Source organism: Glycine soja, chromosome 16, assembly GCF_004193775.1.
Source record: "Glycine soja cultivar W05 chromosome 16, ASM419377v2, whole genome shotgun sequence".
NCBI classification, from domain to species: Eukaryota; Viridiplantae; Streptophyta; class Magnoliopsida; order Fabales; family Fabaceae; genus Glycine; species Glycine soja.
The window spans coordinates 21,419,425-21,445,358 of record NC_041017.1 but is presented as its reverse complement, the minus strand read 5'-3'; the positions used below and the strand labels follow the sequence as shown (position 1 = coordinate 21,445,358).

Here is a 25,934-nt window from a genome sequence, read left to right as displayed (position 1 = left end):
AAGAGTTTAGAAAAACCTGGGTTGAAACCTTAGTGAGAAAAGGTTTCACTATATTACTTGTGATAGCCACAATAATGATGGCAACAACAATGGTGATTGTGCAAGACTCTATTCTGTATTAATTTTTTAAGAAATTGAATGTTAATTCCCGATCAGTGTTTTAAGCCTCAATTACTGTTTTGTATAATTACATTCAGTTTTGGATATAAGAAATTGGTTGTTTAGAATGTTCCTCATTTATGTCAAGAATTATAACTTGTTTGTGCTGTGGGCACACTTGACCCTTGTAAAAAATTAAAATCCATATTGATACTTGGAAAGAATTTCATGGGAGTTTTTTCTGACTTGTGTGATTGACGATGTGGAGTTGAATTACATTGTATGCAAAACTCTTCATTTCCAAAGATATAGGGGGGGAAAGCTGAATTATGTTTTGTTTTTGTTGTTTTTACTAATTCGGCTTTTGAGTTGCACTCTAACTACACCAGCTGAATGTCAGCTTAATTAATAAGAGAATTGCTTAACCACGATGTGCGATTCAACTTATATGATCATATGAAAGCAAGTTGATATTGGGAGATGTTTAAAAATCAGAATTTCTATGGAGTTTATATGCATAAATTTATAGAGGGATTAATAGGTTAGTCCGCAATTTAAATGGACTCGCTAGTGTTGGGATGGGGAATGGCAAGGATCAAGTTCAAATTTGGACAGTATTAAGTCAATGGCCCAAACAAAGTCACAACGGTTCTAGATTAATTATAACTGGCCGCAGGAAATTTAGTGATCAGGGTTTGCAATTAAAAATTGAAAACCAACTTTAACCACACGACGATTCATCATATGCCTTCAACTCTACTCGCACAATTTCCTGTCCCCAGCAATATAGCTAAGAAAGATCAAGTTCAATGCCTGGAAAGCGTGCATGCTAACAATTAAAAAAGACAACTTGAACAACCAAGGACAAAACCAAAGAAATAATCAAAACAGACCAGAGTGCTAATTAAATTAACAGACTTGAGTTCAAACAAAAATTGTAAGGGTGGTGCTTTAAAACTCATGATCTCCATAAAGCTAAGGGCGCAGACCATCAAACAAAAATTTCTCACAACTATAATATGGATTACAAACTGTCTTCTCAAGGACCTTATTTCTTGTCCTCCTTCTCTGCTTCAGCAGCCTTCTTTAGGCGGGCACCATGGTGGCGTTTGTTGGTGCGTTCAAGACGAAGCTTATAGTATGCTTTGAAGGCCTTCATTTCGTCTGTTACCTTAACAAGGTCAACAGTTGGCTTCTCCCTCACAATGGGCAAGAATGGACCCTGGACTTGAGTGGCATTTGCCAGCTCTTCAAGGCTAGAATCACCAGCCTGCAAAGCAAAATTAGGGATGTAAACAATCTCAAACTTCAATGTTTACTACTTACAAGGTAATGATGACCATAAAATAAATAAAATTTGCACATAATCATCAAATTAATGATTGAAGAATTTAGCTTTACCTTGACCTTGTGTGCCCTTCTTGGGAACACAACCAACTTAGCCTTGTAGGTTTTGAGCCTCTGCACATTGGCCTGCAGACTCTCCAAAGAACGATTCTTTCTGCGGTGATCAACAGAAATCCCAATAGTTGGAGCAAGTTTCTTGGGAATTCCTGCAGCCTAGGATATATAAAAGAATTAGTCTGTCAGGAAGAAAAGATATAAAGGAAGAATTTCTAATGTTTTAGACAGCTTTTTTATGTATTTGCTGTCTTAACTTTCCTTTTGGTCCCTTTCCAACATGAATCATGTAAACTTAAATGAAAACAGAGATAATTTAGAATTTCAATGAAATCAACATTTCATAAAGTATAACAAGCAATGTCCATGTTCGGTGGTGTACAATATAGAGCTCTTCCATAACAAGAATGCAAAAAAGAAATAATGCATGGGGCTCCCTTGCAGTTATCTTCAGATATTTATGAATGAAGAGGGCTTAGCTAGTATGAAAAGTACAGACAGATATAACTGTCAAGCCCATTGTATTACGCCACCAATCAATGATCCATAGCAAGTCATAACTCATAACAGTTGCTTTTGCAAGAATGGGGTCAGAATAAGTCATTTTACCTTCAATTCTTCCAGTGAAAATCCTCTCCCGGCTCTGACTTTCATGTTGTATTTCAGAGTCTGGCCATGAACAATAGGCCTGAGAGATCCAGCAGTAGGCCTGGGGAAAATCTTGACAGCCTTCTTCTGCCGAGCTGAAAAAGTGTTACCCACGAGTCAAAATATAAAGATACACACAACAATTGTTGACAACTCAAGCTGATTCTTGTTTCTTGAATTACAAGTATTAAGCCAGACTGATTAATTAAGTATTACAATGTTAAAAAAGAGCAAGAGATTAGGTTAAATTACCCAACCGTCTTCTGGTCTTTCGGGCTGGTTGATTAAACCAAGTCTTCACATAGTTTTGCCAGTGTTTCCGGAAGTGCCCATTGGGGATAACATTATTATGCTTAACCATTGCTTACCTACAAATTACAGCAATAAAAGAACAAATAAAACAACAGGGTCGACATAAGATCATATAAAAAAGACAAATCAACTACAAACCCCAATTAACATACTATACCATTTTAAACTAAATTGATACAAATTTAATATTCTGTATGATAAAGCGCGCTAGAATGATACCAAAAGAAAAAATCCAGTTCTCCAGTGGTTGTAAAATCCTAGAGGTATCTATCTAGGAAAAACCATTATCATTTTTTATACAGTTATGATAACAATCATTGTTTTAATACTGTTCAATGTAAATTTTTATACAAACACAAATAAGAATTTACCTTATCATCACATCGTATAATTTATAAGTTGACGTGATAAAATGGTAAAATCTAATTGGACATTTGCATGAAAATTGTTTTGCACAGACCGTGTATATAAGCTAAACTAAAAACAACAAAAAAATCAGGTTATACATTGGATCTAAAACATGTTAAGAAGATAAAGTATACAGCTTCACATTTCGCATCTTCCTGTGAATTCAATCAAATTCTTAATCATGCCATGTAGCCCTTTAATTAAAAGATTTAATCCAAAGAAACAAGCTTATATCTTCATGTACTATTACAATGTTAGTATCAGCAAGCATAAAATATGCTGAACGGCCTGACCGCACCAATCTTACTAGAACGGTGGACATAATATACTTCATACGAATATATCAACATTTTTTAATTATTTGGTACAAAACAAAATTAATAAACAAATAAATAAATAAAAGGGTTCAAAAATCATATTTCAACACTACAACATCACTATAGAAAACGAGACGTAGTTCATAGTCTAACGAAAGATGCCGCCGATAAAAATAAAAAAAAACAAAAAAAAACTAGGTATACACAAAACAATAACGTGTCTCAGTCACATCTTTCAAAACCAAAAGAAACACAAAAGCCACAAACGGCGATAATTTGAACATCTTTAAGTGAATCCCAAACACAACTATGATTTACGAGTAGAAACCAAAAACGCAACGAATTAGAAGAAAACAAAACTCTAAAGCGATGAAAACCACCTGCGGATGGCTCTTCAGCTGAAACGGCGAAGAAGTGTGGCTGCTGCGGAGAGACACATTCGGCAAAGAAAGGAAGGGTTAGTGTTAGGTTTTTAAAGGGGCTTCTCAAATATGGGCCAGCCCAACCGTGTATGTCTTTATGGGCCTCATTAAAATTAGTTCGCATTTAAATAGCTATATATAATCATCTTAGGAAACTCTTGTGCTAATTGCACGAATTTTGTTAATGTCGTTTTATTAAAAAAAAAATATTATTAATAATAAAAAAATGTCTACTTATTTTTTGATAAATTTAAACCTAACATTATAAACTTTTTTATATTATTTTTAATTAGGTTTTATCTTAATAATTAACATTTTTCATTTTCAAAATTATGAAATTATTTATTACTTTCAAATTAATTTTACTTTTCTTATAATTATTTTCATGATTTTTTTTTATTGAAATGGTTGGTTATGCTTTCTTATATCAATTAAATGGTTGATTTATTTCAATTGATTTATTTGAAAATTTAAAATTTCTTAAACTGAATCGCTTATTTATTTAATTTAGCTGTATAATATATCATAATTTAGCATATTTTATTTATTTTTATTTATATTTATTAAAGGATAAATTATATTTTCTTCGCTTATAATTTGTCTGAAAAACACTGATTAAAATTTGATATGTTACCTCTTTATACTACGTTTCATTAATTGGCCATCTTGATATACTTTAGTCTATTTTTTAATATTACACATTCAAAATATAAAATTACTATTTTCCACATCGTTGTTTAATTTAAAATTATTTTTTTCCAACTTCTAATTTAAAATATAATAAGGTAATTCTCTAAAGTTATATAAAAAATATTTCTTTCATATACAAACAATATATAATATAATTTTAATACATATGGAGAATGCTTAACAAAAAAAAATTATATTTTTATATTATTTATTGTCACTTAATATAAATCACAACATTATACGTGCACACACACACATTAACATTATTTACAGGATTCATTTGTTATATAAAAAAATGTTGTATAAATATATAGTAAGTAAACAAAACAAAAAATTAAAACAAATAAAGGCTTAATAACATTTTCATCTTCTTATGTGATTTTAGTTTACAGTTTCAAACTATTTTTTAATCTTAAATGTTTTATTATTTTATATGTGTATGTGATTATTAAAATACTAATAAGCTGACATACCATGATTGGTGCATGTTGGTTTGTTAGATAAGTTGACATATCATACATACATGTATAATTGACATTGCTTATAGTTAAGGATTTTCGGTGGTCATCCACTTGTGTTGAAGGTTTTCGTGGTAGTTAACCCCTATAGATGTTAAGGTCTTTGTAAGTCTTACTAAGGTAAATCATTACCTCACACTCATCTATTTCTAATACAACTACACTTTCTTCGTAAGGTAAACTTAGGTCTCCACCAATAGTTAAGGAAAAGGATTATGTTAAGGAATGTACTTAAGTTAATCACTTAAAAGGTGAAAATCTCCTTGAAGTAAGCATTTGCATGGTATAACATAATTCATGAATATGTTGCATTTGGATATTTTGGTTTCGAAGTGGATGTTGTTATGTAATTTGGCAAAAGGTTTCCATATTATTAGTGTTTGTGAAATTTCAAATCTCTTTTGAAGTTTATTTTTATTATTTCATGTTGTCATTTATATGTTATGTTTTTTAAATAAAAAAATAAGCTTACCTTTTTTGTTCTATTGAACTATGATAATTGTGTTAGTTGAAATGGGAGCAAACAATGATGTAGCTTCAGATAAACATGTTTTCATGGTTGAGATGGACTTGTTGGTGGACTTAGTATCGAGATTCGACCCTTAATCTTTTTGCTTTGTTGTTTGGATACATGTTGTATTTATGGTTTTGTTGTATTTATTCTCTTAAGAGAACCATTGATACTTGTTTTATTTGCTTGGATATGCTTATGTTGTAGTGCACCAGGCACAATACTATTTATGTTTTATATGACTTGATGATGTTTTTATTTCATGATGGATAATGATTGATGACATGTTTAGAATTGCTAAAACTAAATGAGAATTTTCATTAATTAAATTAAATTCAAGAGTTTTGAAAGAACTTAAATGAATCCTTTTGGGTGATAGCCATAGTGTCCTTTAACAATTTTTGGGTCGTTACAATACTAAGCATTCAACATTTTAATTACCAAGCTTTTATCACATGTTTCAAATTTCAATGGTACCATGGAAAGGATTTAAAATACAAACGTCATTTCAAGAATTATATATATAAAAAAAATCCCCACTTGGTCCAGGTTAATCTTGGTATGGGCCATGTGACACGGTTCTAGTTACATATTGATTGATGACAGGTGGAAGACATCATTATTTCCAATAATGAAAGATAAGCCAAAGGAGACGCCACAAGGGTGATAAACAACCCCTGATAAGTCCGAACAGGTTTAGCCTGGAGAATACCTTCACGGTACACATGTATTTATTTGAAAATTTGTTCATTTCATTGCAATTTCATGTGCATATAGGTCATCAACCTTTAATTATTCTAAATACACCATTAACTTTAATTATGGAGGCAAAACATTAATTCCTAGTGGTGCGCATTAAAAGGCACCAAGGCTACCAACCACTAAAATAAATAAAAGAAAAAAAATGAAAATAAAACTTTATTTAATTCTAAAAAGAAAAAAGTTAGCAACAGCACCCTTTAGCTAATGGGTCTTCAATAATAATCCTGCACTGAAATAATTTGGGTTCAATGTCCTTCGCTGTAGGTACAACTTCAAGAATTGTTGTTGCCACTTATTATAGGGTCTCCTTTGCCTTTTTGTTTATAGGTTCTCCTAGTCCTTGTGTCGGTCCTAGAGCTCCAATGTCTTAATCATCATCAATTTTGGTCAAACTAGATTGAGTCAACCTAGATTTATCTAGGTCGATTGCATAACTGATACGATGACCTGATACGATGACATGTTAGGACCAATTTTATCACTTGTTTGTAATTTGATCGACTGATTCGAGTCGATTTCACAGACACAATTAAAAAGTTGAATTTGGTTCCTCTATAATTAAAAAATAATAATTTGATCCCTTATTTTTCAAAATTATCTCAATCTCGCCTTTGATATCCATTTGAATTTAAAGTCATTATTATAAATATCAGTCATTTAGATTTGTGAATACCTACAATTTTGAATTGCTACTATTTAAATTTTAAATTATTTAATTTTATAAATTTATATAAAAAATTAAATAAACATATATAGTGTTGGTTATAAACCACCACTGATAAGCTCAATGGATTTAGAATGGAAGTATCTAATGATGAAATGTTCTCATCATCCTCGATTTTGGTCAAACTAGGTTGAGTCAACTTGGATTTATCTGGGTCGATTGCATAACTGATATGATGACCTACTAGGACCAATTTTATCACTTGTTCATAATTTGAGTCAACCTAAATTTCACTTTGAGGGACTAAAAACAATAATTAAAAAACCAAAATCATAAGTGTCTCAAATTTGATTGACTAAAAAGATATTTAAACCTTGCATATACACTAGACCAAAAGGACAAGAGAAATGATAATACTATCATATCTTATTGGCACAATAAACAATGATTATAACAAAATAGGATAGTTGTCCTATCATATCTTGACCACCAAACAATGATTATAACAAATATTATAGTAATGGTTAAAAATCATCACTATTTTAATCTTAATTATATTGATGATGTTAAGTTTACACCAAAGGACCATTTTGAAACTTTTTAAAAATATAAAGGACCAAAATGAACTTTTTAAAAGACGAAAGACTAAATTGAACAAAAATAAATAAAATAAAAACACCAAAAAAATCATTTAGCCTTTTATAATTTAGAGGGCTTCATTGAATTTTTCAGAAATAAGAAAGACCTAATTGAACACTCTAAAATAATTAACGGTGACATTAATAATTAATCCCAATTTATATAAAGAATGATCAAATAACAAACAAATAATGGAAAAGGAAAATGTATTTTGATGCTACAGTAGAAAGCAATGCTATCAGACTCGACTCAGACCAATCGGGTCGACCTAGTGACTGGAAAACGATCACCTAACTAGTCTAAGCCACTAAATAGATTGACCACACAACAGACTCAGTTTGACTAATCGAGTTCAGAGGTTGAACCGATGACCCAATTTGACCTGACGAGCCATGCACTTCTTTTTATAGAAGAGCAACATCACTCATACAAGGAAAATCAATTTACACCTTACACTTGTGCTATTTATTGATTTGCTTACTACTTTTTTTTATCAAGCGTAGATGCATCTTGGCATTTAAGATGATAAAGTTGTTGTCACTTCCAATTTGGCTCTTTTCTTTATTTTATATTGTTACCTAGAGTAAAACTTGTATTTACCTTATCTTGTCCAATAAACTTATTAGTTTGAAAAATGATTATTCTTTATCAGAGCAATAATGAGATGAATGAAAAAATAGTCTTGTCTATATAAAATAGTTCTTTATTAGAGCAATAATGAGATGAATTCAAAAATTGCATTGTCTAAATAAAATAGTAGAATTTGTAAAACTTTGTTGAGTTCATTGAATTTGCTTTTATATTTGCCACTCATAATCATATATTAATAAATAAATGGTAATAATATATTTTAAATTCTAACTTAAGATTCTGTACACTGAATTTTGAACAAATATGTTGCTCATCAAAATTTTTAAACAAGTTCATAATTGGTTCCGTGCATTTTTTGTTACAAAACTCATTATAATCTGTTCATAATCAAAATTCTTTGAAAAATAATTTTCAATAAAAATTAAAACAAAACTATTTAATCTATTGTGTGCATAGTATATCTCATATAGAATTTTAACATTTTCAATTTTGATAAACTTTTTTAGTAGATGCAACAATAACATGAATAGTTAATATTATTCTATAAGATGTAATGCATTAGGAAAACAATTAAATGTCTTCAAAGAACTCAATATCATAAAACTTTATTTTGATTCAATTGTTAAAACCTCTCAATTGGCTTTTAATTCTTCAAATAAAATTTGACCATCAAGAGCACAAGAATTATCATGTTTTAGAGAAGTTTCATTTTTTATTGTTTTCTTTAATGTTCCTATTTATCCTTTTTATATTATGCAACCCAACCTAACATAAACAAATTTTCAGGTCCCATTGGAATTGCTACATTATAACATTATATAAAAAAATATTTTAAAATTTTATAGATGTAATAAAAATTTGGTGCCCCTTTAAAAATGATCTCATCACCTCCGTGGTCACCCACCTTAACCATGCTCAAGGTCACCAGTGACTACTGAGGTTTGGTTGAGATGAAGAAAATGGAAAAGAATGAAATAAAGAAGAAATATTTGAATTAATGTGGAGAGAAAGAGGGTGGGTAGACCTTGTTATTTTTTGTGCCTTAGGTGAACAAAAAGAATTATACCCTCGTAATCATTTGAATTTTATCCTTCTTGCAATTTTTGTGGCAAAATCATTAATAATTTGTTCATAATCAAGATTTTTAAATAATCATATTTAATAGAAATCAAACCAAGTTTATATAATCTACCTTGTGTCATAGTTTCTCTTCTCATCGAATTTGGCAGAACCTATTCATGGCGGTGGTCCTCCGTGAACTTCTCCACGTATGGTGGTGGAGTATACCTACAAAGACACTCCGACACTTAAGTTAGTGGGATAACAGTATACAAGTATCATAATATAGGTTGGATTACTAGTTGGTTTACTTAAACCTTAATTACTCCCTTTTATAGAGGTAAAATTGGATATAAGATATCAATTTCCCTTTTAAGATAATGTAAAATAGGAAAAAAATATGATTTTATCTTATCTTTCCTCTAATAATAGATAACATATGGTTTTAGGGGATATCTTTATCTTTTTGGTAAAAGATTAAGTTTCCCTCTAACCTTAATTAAATCCATTTAGATTCTTTGAATCCAAGTAGCCTACTCGATCGGCCACCGAGTACGAAGGCTTGCCAAGTCCGAGTAATACACAAGCCCCTCAAGCTCTAAAGCTGGATGTATGAGCCTTTTTATGTATCAGTGAATGTTCAAATAATGATCTTTCTCATCGTCATAGCGGTTTTGATGTCGTCAATGACTAAGAATCTAGTATTCCCCTTGGTGACAGTGTCGTAGTTAGTGGTGTTATTCCTCTAATCGTTGGTGATGCCACCTCTGCTGGTGGTGTTGGTGCTACTAAGGGAGAGCGTCACCCAAACACTAGAGTTTGCTTCTTCCCAAGGGAGGACGAGGTTAAGTCCCCTCTACCTGTTCCTCCTCATAATGTTATTGACCTAGACTCGAAGGCTACTGTCATCCAAGTTTTGGTTTATCGTCCATTTATTCCTCATCCCCCTTCTCCTAGAAAACCTAGTAAGGTCAGAAAAGAGTTCCCTCCTACAACCCTTCCAGGCTACTCTTGGGTTCACGAGGAATTCCAATTCTATGAAATTAGTTTCCAAACTTATGAATCTATCATTGACATCCTTGAGTTTGTCAAGCTCTATCACATTGATGGACTGAATGTGATGGTCATTGAAACTTGTCTTGCTAGTGAGCATGTCTTTATGCACGCTTATTTGACCAAGACTCACTTTATGTATATGTATTTTACTCTCTTCTCGAACCTACATCTTACTGCCCCTTTTAATAAGTTTGACATAGATGTTCTTTGTGAACTTAACGTCACCCCTACCCAGTTGCATCTGAATGTCCGGGCAGCCATGTGTGCTTTTAGGGTTTTATGTGACAAATTCTTTATTACTCCTATCGCTTCCAAATTCCTCCATCACTATAATGTGAATATAAACAAAAAAAGGGTTGGGTTTCTCTCCTTGGCATTCCCAAACAAGCTATTATAGGCTCATATATCCTTTTATAAAAAAATTTAAGTAAGGGTCATTTCTTCTGAGTTTGTCCCAGTGCCAAGACTATGTCGAACTATTTTACTCGGCAAATGATGACTCATTTCCCTTTTTATTGGACTTCTTCCCCTAACAAAGATATCACAAAACTTGTGGTATGCATGTCTCCCTTCGACTAGGAAAATATGGTTGTACTTCATAAGTTCCCCAGGGCTCTTTATTGTAAGACCCTAATGGACAAGTCTTTCTCCAAAACTCCGACCAAGGATTGGGATTGTGAGTATCTTTTTGTTATATTTTCTTTGCTTTCTTTGTTGAGTTATAACTTTTTTTTTCTTTTTAGGAATTATGGCCAAGTTCGATTACTAATCCATCAAGAAGGCTTAGACTGAGAAGGTTCCAAAAGCAAAGGCTGAGAAGGTTCAGGCCAACAAGGCCAAGGGAAAGCAACAAGACCGCATCGATGACTAGGTTCCTCCTTCCCTTCCCATCAGCCTAGTGTCGCTAAAAGGGCCAATCCAGGTCCTCAACATGAGGGGTCTTAAAAAAGGCGAAGAGTGGAGTCAATGCCACTTGTTGTTACTTCTTCCCCTAACAAGGATATCACAAAACTAGTGGTGTACATGTCTCTTTTTGAGTAGGAAGATATGGTCGTACTTCATAAGTTCCTTAGGGCTTTTCATTGTAAGACCCTGATGGGCATGTCTTTCTCCAAAATTCCGATCCCAGATTAGGATCATGAATATCTTTTTGTTAATTGTTCTTTGCCTTCTTTGTTGAGTTTTGACCTTGTTTTTCTTTTTTTAGGAATTATGGTCAAGTTTGGCTACAATTCCATCAAGAAGGCTCAAGCCAAGAAGGCTGCAAAAGCAAAGACTATGAAGGTTCAGGCCGACAAGGCCAAGGTAAAGCAATAGGACCACATTAATGACTAGGTTCCTCCTCCCCCTCCCATCAGCCTAGGTGTTGTTGAGAGGGCCAATCCGGGTCCTCAAGATGAAGGGCCTTCAAAAAGGCTAAGAGTGGAGCTGGTGCCACTAGTTGTTACTTCTTCCATTGAGAGTCACCCCGTCTTACTTTCTATGAAGGAGGAGACTGTTTCTCTTTAGGGGAAAGATTTCAATCCTAGTGCCCTCATCCAGTCTTCCATGTTCAGCCAATTAGATCACAACATGCTAAAGGGTGTTGGCCCCCATGTCGATGGACTTCATTGCTTGTTTCATGACAAGAACTTGGGGGATTGCTGATTTATGGGCTAAAGAGTTTGAGAAAGTTAATGTTGAGTCCGAAAAGGCTCAAGTTGAGTGTGCCAAGGCCAAGTAGGCCTTGGTCGAAGCTACCAAAGCCAACGAGACCCTACTGCAATTCATTAAGGACTCCTAAAAGTCTCTTAAAGATTCGGAGACAAAGTTAAAGGAGGTCGAGACCAAAGAGGAGGCATTAAAGACCAAGTTAGCCTCCATCGAGAATTCTTCTAAGACTCTCCTAGAAGAGATTGAGTGCCTCTACAAGAAGTTTTCTCTCTTTAAGGTGGGTGTTGAGAATGTTGAGGAAAAGTTAAAGAGTGATCTCGGTGAGGTTGAGTCCAAGATCCTAAGGACTCACGAATTCAATTTTAAGAAGGCGCTATGTCAGGTCAAATTTTTTCTGATATGCCCGAGAATGAAGTACCAATCGGTTCGACCCAAGTGTAACTTGTCTTTTATTTTTTTTTAAAGGCCTGGGACCTGGCCTATCGAATAGGGTCCTCTGATTAATATATATATATATATATATATATATATATATATATATATATATATATATATATATATCAATGCCTTTTATTTTATCCCAAGTGTTGTATTCATTTGTATTCATACTCTAATTCTTAATTAGGAACTACTTGTTAATGCAATCACTTTTTTAGCCGAATCTCTTGATTAGTTTCAATCTCATTTGTTAGTTAACTAACCTAGTCTAGTTTTATCCAAGTATTTTAGTCTAATTTCCAGCCAAATAGCTTAGTTTCTTTGGTCTTTTTTTTAGCCAAAATATTCTAGTTGAGTAACTTTTGCATTTTTTGGCCTACTTTTAGCCAATTGGCATAGTTATCTTTGGTCTATTCTTAGTCGAATAACCTAGCTTTTTTTGTCTTATTTAGCCAAATAGCTTAAGTTATTTGTGGTCTATCTTTAGCCGATGCGGTTCTCGGTTTATTAGTAAGCTGAATCTTTATCCAGTCTTATCTATGCCTTGTTTTGGTCTTTAGTAAGAGAGATGGGTTATTCTTCTCAGATCTATAAAGCCAATAATATTGATGAAAATAATGTTTTTATTCAATGACAAATTCACGTGTGCCTCATTAAAACCTTTCTAACCAAAAATCCCATGGGAAAAAATGTTAGAGTAAGAAAAAGAGTACATCACCACTTACAAGTTCAACTATAATAGAATTTGAGATGAGTGATGTTCCAAGTTCTTGGAATCGCCTTGCCGAATAAATGTTTCTAGTTGGTAGGCTCCGTGTTTGAGTGATTCAGTTACTTTAAAAATGTCTTCCTAGTTTACAACAAGTTTCCCTAATTTGGCATCTTTTCAGGCTTCTCCATATTTTCTTAGTACCAAGTCGCTTGCCTAGAAGTTTATCGAGTTGACTAGACTGTTGTATCTTTTCTCATCCATTCTATGGTACAAATGAAATTTTATGTGGACTTCTTTGATGGTCTCTTTAGCCAGATCGAGTGCCTTTTTAAGCATCTCATTGTTATATTCCTATACAAAGTTTATGTTTCAAAGAAATGGTTATTTAATTTCTATTGGTATCATGGCCTCTGGACCTGAGAGTCAAAAAGGGGTCTCACTTGTTGTTGACTATGGAGAGCAACGATAAGTTTAAAGGATAATAGGGAGTTCTTCAGCCTAGTTAACTTGAGTTTTCTAACTCATTTCTTCACTTATGCAAGTATGACCTTGTTGGCTGCTTCAATTTGCCCATTGCTTTGTGGATGTTCCACTAAAGTTGCTCTGTGTTTAATTCCTAGGTTTGCAAGGAACTCTTCAACACATTTTTCAATGAACCACTTCCCATTGTCAAAGATCTAAGTGTTGGGAATCTCAAATCGACATATAATGTTTTTCCAAATGAACTTTTGGACATTTGCTACTGAGATGGTTGTCATGGGTTCAACCTCGATCCACTTTGTGAAGTGATCAATATGAGCTAAGAGAAACTTCACTTGTCCTTTTGAAGGGGGAAAAGGTCTGAGTATATGTACCCCTCGAGTGGCGAAGGGCCATAGGGCGATTAGACTTTTTAACTCTTCGGCCAGTAGCTGGGATATGTTGTCAAATCTTTGGCATTCTTCACACGTCTTCACATATTCTATGCAGTCTTTTCTCATTGTTGGCTAGTAGTATTCAACTTTGAGTACTCAGGTAGCCATGGACTGAGGTCCCAAGTGCATCCCGCAAATTCCTCTATGCATCTTGTTCATCACATACTCAGCTTGATCCCTAGTTAGGCGTTTTGATAGAGAGGATGTGAAGCCTCTTCTGTATAGGTCTCCTCCTTCTATGGCATAATAGCTCACATATATCTTAAGTTTTCTTGTCGTTGTTGGATTTTTTTGGAAGTGAGCCTTTTCCCTAGAAATCCCAGATCTCAATCACCCATTCTCAATCAATAGGAGTTACACTCTCTATTGCCTTGTCCAAGCTTGGTTCCAAGATTGTTTCTTATTTAACTATTTTGTATTAATCTTCTTCTTTGTATTGGTCAGTTTCAACAGTGAGTTAGCTTTCTGATTGTTTTCTCTTACAATGTGTTAAAGCTCAAACTTGGTGAAGGCCTCTTTAAGTCGGGTAGCCATGTGGTAGTATCTTGTCATCCGAGGATCCTTAATGTGATAATCTCCATTCAATTGACCAGTGACAAGTTTGGAGTCACTTTAACACTTTAAATGTTTGGCTCATACTTCAGCTATGAGGGCTTCATAGTAGGTATGATTGTTTGTTATTTCAAACTCAAACCCTTGGGACGGCTCTAGGATTACTTTATCTAGGATTTCTAAAATGACTCCAACCCCACTTTTCATTTGATGAACCATCTACATCAACTTTCACCATTACAATTTTGTTTCTGTAGTGGTTGTCAATTCAACAATGAAGTCTATCAGGCATTGAGCTCTTATTGGTCCCTTTGGCTTGTACCTAATCCCGAATTCTGATAGCTCAATGGACCAAGCTATCATTCAACCTACAAATTCTAGTTTCTATTGGATTGTTCGGATAGGGTGACTATTTCAAACCATTATCTGATGACTTTGGAAATATGGTCTTAATCTTCTAGTAGTGGTGACTAGAGTTAAGGCTAACTTCCTAATCATTTGATATTGAGTTTTTGCATCTTTGAGGACTTGGCTAACATAGTAAACATGATTTTAACTTTTTTCTTCCTCTACTATGATTATAGAACTTATAGCATGCTCTGATACTACTAGGTATATGATCAGATCCTTACTCAGTTAAAGCTTAGGAGAGGTGGGTGGTGAGGTGAGGAACTCTTTGAGTTTCTGAAAATGGGCTTTATATTCCACGTTCCATAATATTCCATCCTGCTTTTTCAATATTTTAAAGAAAGATTTAGTCGTGTCAGCTACTTTCGACAAGAATCTAAACAATGTTGCTAATCAACCAGTAAGTCTTTGCACTTCTTTCAGAGTGTTTGGACTTCTCATTTCAATAATGGTTGCACATTTCTCCAGGTTAGTTGTTCGCGTATCGACAAGTGTACCGATTTGCACAAGTAGTATTTAATCGGTAAGATCGAGTATCATATCCGCAAGGAATTTGTTTCACCTAGATTATGTACATTCAGTATGTAAACACTTTTTAGCTTTGGAAATGTAATAAAAAATTTAATGATGGTTAAATTTTCTGCAATCAACTACTCTACTTATCAACTTATGAATTAAACTCAAAGATGTAAAAATATGATAAATATCAAGATAGAAAGCATCGGGGAGCCTTCTACTGAACTTTCTCTTGCCGTATAAAAAAAGTTTTTCTCTATTTAATATTATTCTAGTGCTCTTGCACTGAGTATATACTTAGACCTTGATTCCTCATAAGAATGAGCCTAACTCTTTTAGCTTTTGTCCATGATTCCTCAACAAACTTGTTCTAAAAGAGTTGCAATACGCGCACAGTGCAAAACATACTAGATTACTGCATTCTATTCCTAGATACACAGGCCTCTAGCTTGCTCTATCAAGTTTTAAGGTTTTAAATCATTTTCCAACACTCAAAAGCCTAACTAAACATACAAATGGATGATCAAGCCACAAGCATGTAAAATAAGTGCAAATAGAAGCAAAGAACACCTGAAAATAACATTAAATAGATTGTTAGAGGTTTACATTAAGAGTGCTCAGTAGAATACTCCCTAACAATGAGGTTCTAGCTCTCCATTAACAAAGAAAGCTTCATACAAATGGGAAAATACATGTTTTTGTGAAAGAAAATGGAAAAGGATGAAGATGAATGTCTTCTCTCCAGCTTCTCTGCCTTCTTCTCTCTATTTTTACGTAGCTTCAACTTGGTCTAGCTTGGTTACCTTTGGTTTCCTACCAACTCAGTGTTTTAAAGGCTTTTGGACTTCTCGACACACGAAGGTGCGCTCAGCGAGCATGTCTCGTTGAGCGAGAGTAAGTGAAAATCCGCTAAGTGAGCTTGGGCTCGCTAAGCGCGGGTAGAGATAACGTCCTCACTGGATGGGCTGGCTGCGCTCTAAGCACGCTGATCTCTGACTTATCCTCTTCTAGGGTTTTTCATCTGCTAAGCGAGCTGACTGCCTTGCTAAGCAGATGAGGCTCGCTTAGCCAATCTGTCTCGCTAAGCGAGTTCATCAACAACTTTTCACACCTTCTCTTCTTTAGCCTACAAACTGAGTTGAATTCAACATTAGATCACAAAAATAGAGTTTCTACTTTATAAATTCACACAAGAATAAAAATATCTACAATTTCCACAAAAGAACCGTAAATTGGAGGCACATTGCTCTTTTCTTACTTATTTTCAATGCACTAAAAACTCATGAATAACAATTAACAAACTCCCCCAAATTTACAGTTTTGTTTGTCCTCAAGTAAAGAAAATAACAATTTACTTGTCCTCAAGCAAAAGGACTTAACAGTGGTTAACCAAAATGGTGTTTTTCTCACATGTATCAATCACACAAACAAAGATGACTCAGCATGCATCAATCAACAACCTTTCAAATTGAAGTGCAGTATTTTCAAAGATATGAGCATGTGCATTAAGCAGCAAAAATGAAATAAGCTAGCAAGCATGACAAGTATCAAGGAAGGTAAGCCAAGCTTAATCCTCACGGTCACTATTTCTCTCAATCGCACAGGTGTTTAAGGTAGTTCTCCAAATAGACAACCAACACAATTTCCAACTTTTGCATTTCATCTCATTCCATACTGTCATAAACACACAAAATGAATCTGAAGGACTTCTTTGGCTTGTAATAAGGCTAGGCTACAACAATTCATGGTTTTTCTAGGATGCAAAACTTAGGTTCTAGGAGAGCATTCATCTATAGATTAGCTTTTTCTTTAACTTCCAACTTTTCTTGACATACCATAATTAGCGGTGAAGTTAATAGCACAATTAACAACACACAGAGCTTCTTTTATTTTTGCTATTCTTTTTCTCTTTTTTTATTTTTTTAGTAGTTTTTAATTACTGATAATGATTGAAACTTTAATTCTCTGTGTAGTTGTTACTTACATTCCTGAAATATAAACCACCCAAACACACTCCCCCAAATTTGGGACAAATTTGTCTTAAACCATAAAATGCTCTCCTATAACCTAAGATAGGGTAAACATAGATAACATTTACATTTAGGTTCATGGTTTAATGACACATTCATTTACATGTAGGCTCAAACGGGTGCAAGGATTTAATCATTTATGAACATGGTAAGGCTATTTGGCTAAGTAGCTAAATCAATTCAATCATGGCCTTCATCATTTTCAAATCATGCATTCATTCAATATTCAGAGATTCATGCAAAAATCGGTACTTGATGCTAGTCGTCCTCTCACAGCTTAAGGTTCACACAACTCACCGGGTTACAACCATTGGTTACCTTCACTATTTTCCTATCATACAAGCTAACATTTTCACTCACGCCCCTAATTTTCATGCTATTTTTCTTCTACATAAAGCACTTATTCAAGGTATATGATTTATCAGCGCAAGTCACTCATATCATGCAATCAATTTAGTTCAAACCAATATCAAAACAAACACCACTGCTAAATAAAACCATAAAGTGCAGAATAAAACCATTGTTCAAACTTCAAAAACAATAAATTGTTCAAAAATAGAAAAATGCTAAGTAAGTAAAAAGCTAAATTAAAAAATGTTCGAAAATCAAAGTAATTAAATGGGGTCCTATCAACTTTAGTCATCCTGAGCTGGAGTGGGCTCGTCCTAAGGTGGAGTGGGGTCATCCTAAGCTGAAGTGGGCCATGGATCCCAAGTCCCCTGCGTCGTAGTGACATCAGCTACATAATCTTCGTCGATGCCTGCCTCTGCTGCGCCTCCCTCCTTAGCAACCTCCATCGGTGTGCCTTGGTCCTCTGCCTCCACCTCTAGGGTCTCCTCAGCTTCTACCGCGGCTTCTATGGCATCATCCACAGCTGCGTCGGTCGGAGTGTCTTCAGTATCTCTAGGGACCTGTATTTGTGGCTCTTGGGCCACACGAGCCTCACCTCCCCCCAAAAAGGAAGGCTAGACTCTGGGCCAAGCCATCCGTGCCATGAAGTCCTTCATGCTAATAATCATCTGCTATTGAGCTATGAATGCTCTGCATCACCAGGCAAAGGCCGTGGTGAAGGCTCTACAACATCGGCACGATGGCATCGGTGCTTTGCATAAGAGGGCAAGCTGGAGTTGCGATTGGTGTTGGAGGTGGAGGTACTGGTGCTAGTGCAGGCACTAGAGCTGGAGTTGAAGCTGAAGCATCTGAAGGGGTCCTGGCCTTGCGGGACCCAGGGAAAGTGATATAAGGGTCCTCTGGGTTCCAACAATTCTTCCTGATATAGGCCAGATTAATGATCGGGCTTAGGGACTCAAAAGTCAATGAAACAGAGACAACTCCTCTGGCTATGCATAAGGCTGTGATCAGGGCAGGAAAGCCCAACCTAGAGTAGTTGGACTGGGCCATCTATGATATCTGTCCAGAAATGATCGAGCCAAGGTCCATGTCCATCTTTATGACAAGGCCATACACCAACCTCGCTCTGTCCATGTTGAGGTCAGAGGTGTGAGAAGTGGGAGAGAGGTTGAAGAAGTAGGAAAGGACACTCCATGTCTGAGCCAATGTAGTTAGGTCCTTCCTAAGTAGCTTCCACGACACCCCCTCAACATTTAACACAAATCCTCGCCCTGGTATGCATAATTTTGTTGTGAGCTCCTAAGGGTCCGGATGAGTGTGACAAAAACGGGAGTATGCAGAGTACATCTCCCCAGGCTCTAGGACCACCAACGTCTCGAGAAAGGCATTAAGCGTGGCGGCATCGAACTTGATCAGCTTCCCCTACACCTTTCATTGTCTGGGGGAGCAATCCTTTGGGTCATAGAGGTTAGCATAAAACTCCTTGACCAAGGCAAGGTCAATGTGGTTCTCCATTTGCTTGGTCAAGTTCCTATGCCACTGGCGTCTCTCCAGCTCTGAGAGGAACTCATCGTAATGGGAGTAAGCCAACTCCACATTCCTCTCTGGGAGGATATTCCTGTTGTGCACATTAGTTTCATATCTCTCCCAAGTAACCTCAGACAAAAATCTGGATGTGTCATAGGGCTCCTGAGATCGAGAGGATGAAGCACGTCTCTTCTTTAAGGCCATCTGCACCAAAACACAACAAAGGGATGAAGTTAGACAAGATGTTATTGAAAAACAGACCCAAGAAAAACAAACAGTAAAATAGGTTGGGCGCTAAGCGAGATGTGCTCGCTTAGCGCGCCTACAAAAATAGCAGTAATCCGCTTAGTGCGACAACAAAAAAACACTAACAATGGCTAAGCGAGACCCTCTCGCTTAGCTGAAACACAACTGCGGCTAAGCGAGAGTGACTCGCTAAGCCTTATTCACACACAGAGAGGTAATTGCACTTAGCGCATAAGGCACGCTTAGTGCGACAGACTATCTAGGCTTAGCGCCAATGGGCACTTAGCGAGACTCACTACAGCTAACACTAGTGGCTTAGCGAGATAGGTTCACTAAGCCCTATTCTAAGATAGAGAGGTATTTGCGCTTAGCGGGCATGGCTCGCTTAGCGCATGAACAAAACCTACAAAAACTAAATTCCTTGGGCTTAGTTGGACTGGCTCGCTTAGCCCAATTTTATTCCAGAGGCATATTTGGGCTTAGAGAGCTCGCTAAGCCACAAAAGGAATGCAAAAAAGCCTCTAAGTTTCATAACTATCTAAGTGTACTCGCTAAGTGCGGATGGCCGGCTTAGCAAGTTCATGCAAACCCAAAAAACTAAACGCGAAACTCAAAGGGTCGCTAAGCCGTAGTGCAATGGCTTAGCGAGTTCATACAAAAATGCAGAAATTTAAAAAAACTTGATGAACTCGCTTAGCGGAGTAGGGCTCACTTAGCAAGTTCATCCTGAAACCCAGAAATTCAACAAAACAGATGAACTCACTCAGCGAGGCAAGCTCGCTTAGCGAGTTCATCGCAAAACCCAGAATTTGGCTTGTCAGCCTCAACTCCCTAAGCCACTGTTCAGGCTAGGAAGCTTGAGGCTTAGCCTTCTAATCAAAACACATTACAACCTATATTATAGCCCTAATCATAACAAAAACTACACATAAACTAACAATAATTAATAAAAACACAATTAAATCATCACAAAGCAAATCCCAAAGGCATTTATCCTAAGGTTTCAATACATAATTGAATAAAAGAGAAGAAAAGAAAACTTACTTGGAGTAGAGAAATGGAGTGAAAAGGCAAAGTAGCAAAGTGCAAATGGTGTGATGTGCAAATGATGAGCAGAGCAATTGCTGTTATAAAATTTGTGAAAATGTAACTGCCCTAAGGCAGTTATGTTTTCCTTTTTCAGTTTCGATCTGCTCGCTAAGCGAGCACTCTGTGATATTTGAATTTTTAGAATTTAAATTCTCGCGCTTAGTGAGTCAGATTCGCTTAGCCCAATTGTCTAAATTGTGAACCCGAGAGGTTTTTGGGCTTAGCGTGTAGATGCACGCTTAGCGAGTTCTGCAGCTCTAATTGGTCTACAACTTCCGCTAAGTGGGCCATGGCTCGCTTAGCGAATTAAATGAAAGAGGATACAATAGTTGGGTGGCGCTTAGCGAGATGGTCTCACTTAGCACAATTATCATTCCAGAGAGACTTTTGGGCTTAGCGAGATGGCTCGCTTAGCCCAATAAACATAAAAGCCCAAACATAGAGGCTTTTGTGCTTACTGCGCTGGTGCGCTTAGCGAGCTGGCTCGCTTAGCCCAATTTCATTAAATACACAACCCGAGAAGGTTTTGGGCTTAGCGTGATGATCTTGCTTAGCAAGACCCCAACAACCACCAAATGAGGGGTTGGTGCGCTCAGCGAGAGGGTTACTCACTCAACGCATAGGCTGTGGCTCGCTTAACGCATGTGTCGCGCTGAGCGAGTTGGATGACTGAAAAAATTTTCTATGTCTTTCCTATCCTTAGCTTTAGAGAAGCTTATGGCCAACCCCTTTTTCCTTAAATTCATGCTTTTTCACTCTACTCTACAGTCTCAAATGAACAAAACCTAATTAACATGCATTAAAACAACAAACAATGATTGAGAAGGGTAAGAAAAACTGGGTTGCCTCCCAGTAAGCCCTTCTTTAACGTCACTAGCTTGATGTTTGTCACCTCTAAGGGTCCTATAAGTGCAAGATGGTGGTCAATCTCTCAATGTTCCCACCATGGTACAACTTCAACCTTTTCTCGTTCACAATCCAGCTTCTCTCAGGAGTTGTTGATTGAGGATCCATCAACTCCACTGCTCTGTATGGCTTCACTTCTTTGAAAGTAAATGGTCCAGACCATTTAGACTTCAATTTGCCTGGGAACAGCTTTAGCCTTGAGTTGAACAACAGTTCTTGTTGTCCTGGTTGGAAGTCTTTCTTCAGCAGCCTCTTGTCATGATATGCCTTCACTTTTTGCTTGTATAGCCTGAAGGATTCATATGAATTCAGTCTCATTTCCTCCAACTCCAGGAGTTGCAACTTCCTTTTCTCCCCTGATAAACCTTCATCAAAATTCAGGAACTTCAAAGCCCAATATGCCTTATGTTCCATCTCTACTGGTAAGTGGCAGGCTTTGCCATAAACCATTTGAAATGGAGATAGGCCTATAGGGGTCTTAAAGGCAGTCCTATAAACCCATAATGCATCATCCAGCTTGCTTGACCAATATTTTTTGGTAAAGGCCACTGTTTTTTCTAAAATCTTCTTCAGTTCCCTGTTGGAAACTTTAGCTTGACCGTTCGTCTGTGGTATGGTGAGGCCACTTTGTGTGTGACGCTGTAATGGCCTAACACCTTTTGAAGTTGGCCGTTGCAAAAGTGAGAGCCCCCATCACTGATTAGGACCCTCAACACCCAAAGCGAGAAAATATATTCTTCTTTAAGAACTTTACCATAGTTTTGGCATCATTCTTTGGGGCAGCCACTGCTTCAACCCACTTGGAGACATAACCAACAACTACAAGGATATATTCATTCCCAAAAGATGGAGGAAGTAGACCTACAAAGTCAATTCCCCAACAATCAAAGACTTCTACCTCCATAATATTCTATAGGGGCATTTCTTTTCTCCTTGAGATTCCTCCCATTCTTTGACATTGATCGCACTGAGTTGCGTGTTCATGGGCATCCTTGAAAAGTGATGGCCAAAAGAATACTGCTTGCAGGACCTTAGCTGTTGTTTTGTCTCCACTATAATGGCCTCCACAAGGTGAATTATGGCAATGCCACAATATGCTTCTAGACTCTTCTTTTGTTACACATCTTCTCAAAAGATTATCAACACCAATCTTAAACAAATGTGGATCATCCCAGACATAAAATCGGGCATCATGCAAAAATTTCTTCTTTTGCTGCCAGTTCAAATCCTTTGGAAGGATTCCTGCTGCCTTAAAGTTAGCCAAGTTAGAAAACCATGGCCTTTCATTCACCACTAACAACGATTCATCTGGAAATTCATCTCTGATCTCCAGCTCCTTCAAAGTCACTTCTTCAAAGTTAGCAAACCATGGCCTTTCATTCAACCACCAGATTTTCAGATCCTTTCTTGTCTTGAATGACTAGATAAAATTCTTACAGCAATAAAATCCACCTGATTAGCTTGGGCTTGGAATCAACTTTAGTCATCAAGTATTTAATGGTTGCATGGTCGGTGTACACAATAACCTTGGATCCCACCAAGTATGATATGAATTTTTCCAGGGCATAGACAATTGCAAGCATCTCCTTTTCTGATGTGGCATAGTTCAGCTGAGCATCATTTAAGACCTTGCTCGCATAGTAGATACCATGAAAAATTCTGCCCTTCCTCTGGCCCAACACAACACCGATGACATAGTCACTTGCGTTGCACGTGAGCTCAAACTCTTGGCTCCAATCCGGTGTTGTAATGATGGGAGCAGACACTAAGCTGGTCTTTAAGGCGTTGAATGCCTTCAAACACTCTTCATCGAATAAGAAAACAACGTCCTTATTGAGCAGATTACTAAGTGGTTTGGCGATCTTCAAGAAATCTTTAATAAACCGCCTATAGAACCTAGCATGCCCCAAAAAGCTTCTGACTCCCTTGACATTCACTAGAGAAGGTAGCTTCTTAATAACATCAATCTTTGCTTTATCTACCTTAATTCCTTTTACAAAAATTTTGTGACCCAAAACAATCCCCTCTTGGACCATGAAGTGGCATTTTTCCCAATTAAGCACCAGGTTGGTCTCCTTACAGCGTTGCAACACCTGCTCTAAATTCGCTAGACAACAATCAAATGATGAATCAAACACCGAGAAGTCATCCATAAACACCTCAATGCACTTCTCGACCATGTCAGCAAATATTGCCATCATGCATCGCTGAAACGTAGTAGGAGCATTGCAAAGCCCAAAGGGCATTCTTCTATAAGAAAACACACCAAAGGGGCATGTGAATGCTGTCTTCTCTTGATCATTTGGGTCCACATCAATTTGATTATAACCAGAGTAGCCGTCCAGAAAACAATAGAATGATTGACTAGCTAATCTCTCAAGCATCTGGTCCATGAAAGAAAGAGGAAAGTGATCCTTCCTTGTGGCATCATTCATTTTCCTGTAGTCTATGCACATCCTCCACCCCGTGACCGTTCTTGTGAGGATCAAATCATTCTTTTCATTCCTGATTACTATCATGCCACCCTTCTTTGGGACTACCTGTATAGGGCTAACCGATGCACTATCAGAAATGGGATAGATGAGGCCTGCTTCCAACAACTTTAGCACTTCTTTACGCACTTCTTCCTTCATAGAAAGATTCAGTCTTCTTTGAGGTTGCCTCATAGGTTTGTACTCGACTTCCATTTTCATCTTGTGCATGCAGTAGGAAGGGCTAATTCCCTTAAGGTAAAAAATGTGTCATCCTATAGTTGCCTTATGTGATGCAATCCTACCCCCCAAGGGCATTGGATAGAAGACTCCAAGAAGATTGGGTCAGAGATGCAAGAGAAGGCCCTAGGGTTCTCATGAGCCTTAAGGTAGATTTCAGACCCATGGGCTAAGTATGAGCCTACTTATCTTTGTACATATTAGATTAAGGTTTCATTATTTTTGGGCCTTGTATTTAGGGCTCCATAATGTAGGTAGGGTATCCTAGAAATGTAGAATTTTTCAGTCCTTGTATTTTAGGGCACCTAGACTAGTTTTTGTATTAGGGGTAGTTTTGTAATTTCACATGCATTAAGTGAATATTTGATGTGTGTGTTGGAAAATAAATTTAATTGAATTGGGAGAACCCCAATCTAATTAAATTTAAGAGAGGGAGCTGAGCATTTGCTTGCTACACCCTATTGCCACATCATATAGTCACACTTTGTGCATGTCCTTCATGCTTTACATGCCTCATGACACCCAAGCACACTTAGTGAATCTTGGATTAATGGGCTGAATCATAGCTAAAATTCACTAATCCTAATTAGTGAAAATTTGGCTCCACAAATTGAATTTCAAATTCAAGTAAAATTTGAATAGAAATTTAAATTTCTCTCCAATTTTATGTGACACTTAGGCTATAAATAGAGGTCATGTGTGTGCATTTTTCAACTTTGATAATTTGAGAATTACACTTCAAAGTTCAGACCTCATTTGAGGTACAAAATTTCGTGCCCTTCTCTCCTTCTCCCTCCCCTCATCTTCTCCTTCTTCAAGCTCTTATCCATGGCTTACTATGGTGGTGAGCTTCTTCTTGACTCATCTTCTCCTTGAAGTGGCATCTCCAATCATCTTTCTTCCATCTCCATTCCGATGCCATGATCTTTAAGGAGCAAAAGACTCCATTGATGAAGAAGATCCAAGGCCTACAAGCTCCACATAGAGCTACATCATTATGCTTCTTCAAAACTTCTACTAGCCGAGACTCCTCCTCATTAGTCAAGGAGTTACTAATGACCACTGGACTTGCCTCATTATCTTCTAAGAACACATACTTCAAATGCTTAGGTAAGATCTTCAAAACATTGTTCATTTCGCAGTAATGTGATAATCTTATTTTGTTTCCTCAAAAAATTGTACCTAATGTGTGTATGTTGTCCAAAAATCATACATAAATCAAGTATGAGTAGCTCTAATACCAAATGTTGAGATTTAATTCCAAATATAAGGATTCAATCTATCAGCCTAATTTTATTCTAACAGACAATGATCAATCCTAACTACATGTTTTCTATTCATGTAGAGAGAAATTACTGTGCAAAGATAAATATAACCCTTTTGTATTCCCATACTCAAAAATCATGATGAAAACTATATGCGAAAGTGTACCTGAATTAGCCATAATGGAATGATGATGAAAGGTTGATTGATTTTATGATCTTTCAATTATAGAGAACCCTTTTCTTTCTTCTCTGAATTTTTCTCTCTTGACGGGATAAAAAGAAACTGTACGTGATGCGCTCCTCTATACAGATGGAGACCATAATCCCTTATATTAGTAATTGTCATCAGTTATCCCAAATTTGATAATTATAATTTGGCCCCTCATATGAACGAAGGTCTGTTGGAACATGTTTAACTCAAGAGATGTTATGACAAACTACTCTTCACAAGACTATGCTCAAACAATCAATATAAAACATATATTTGTCATAGCATCAAAGGAACAAAATGATTGAAGC

At 36.3% G+C, this 25,934-nt stretch overlaps 1 protein-coding gene across 1 annotated transcript; it reads right to left on the bottom strand.

The window, feature by feature from the left end:
* Positions 1–909: 909 nt before the first annotated feature.
* Positions 910–3,697, bottom strand: LOC114390834 (60S ribosomal protein L13-1-like). The gene is made up of 5 exons (XM_028351729.1): positions 3,566–3,697; positions 2,401–2,516; positions 2,110–2,243; positions 1,501–1,659; positions 910–1,369 (listed from the first exon to the last, which is right to left on the bottom strand). The coding sequence occupies exons 2-5, from the start codon at positions 2,507–2,509 to the stop codon at positions 1,148–1,150; spliced, it is 624 nt and encodes a 207-aa protein (XP_028207530.1). The 5' UTR covers positions 2,510–2,516; positions 3,566–3,697; the 3' UTR covers positions 910–1,147.
* Positions 3,698–25,934: the final 22,237 nt, after the last annotated feature.

What these genes read in the sequence shown, in the direction of transcription:
- LOC114390834 (XM_028351729.1), bottom strand. Translation starts at nt 2,509, where the DNA reads ATGGTTAAGCATAATAATGTTATCCCCAATGGGCACTTCCGGAAACAC. An exon ending in TTTCACTGGAAGAATTGAAG is followed by an intron (nt 1,660 to 2,109) that starts GTAAAATGACTT and finishes TATATATCCTAG; the next exon opens with GCTGCAGGAATTCCCAAGAA. An exon ending in GAAGGGCACACAAGGTCAAG is followed by an intron (nt 1,370 to 1,500) that starts GTAAAGCTAAAT and finishes TTTGCTTTGCAG; the next exon opens with GCTGGTGATTCTAGCCTTGA.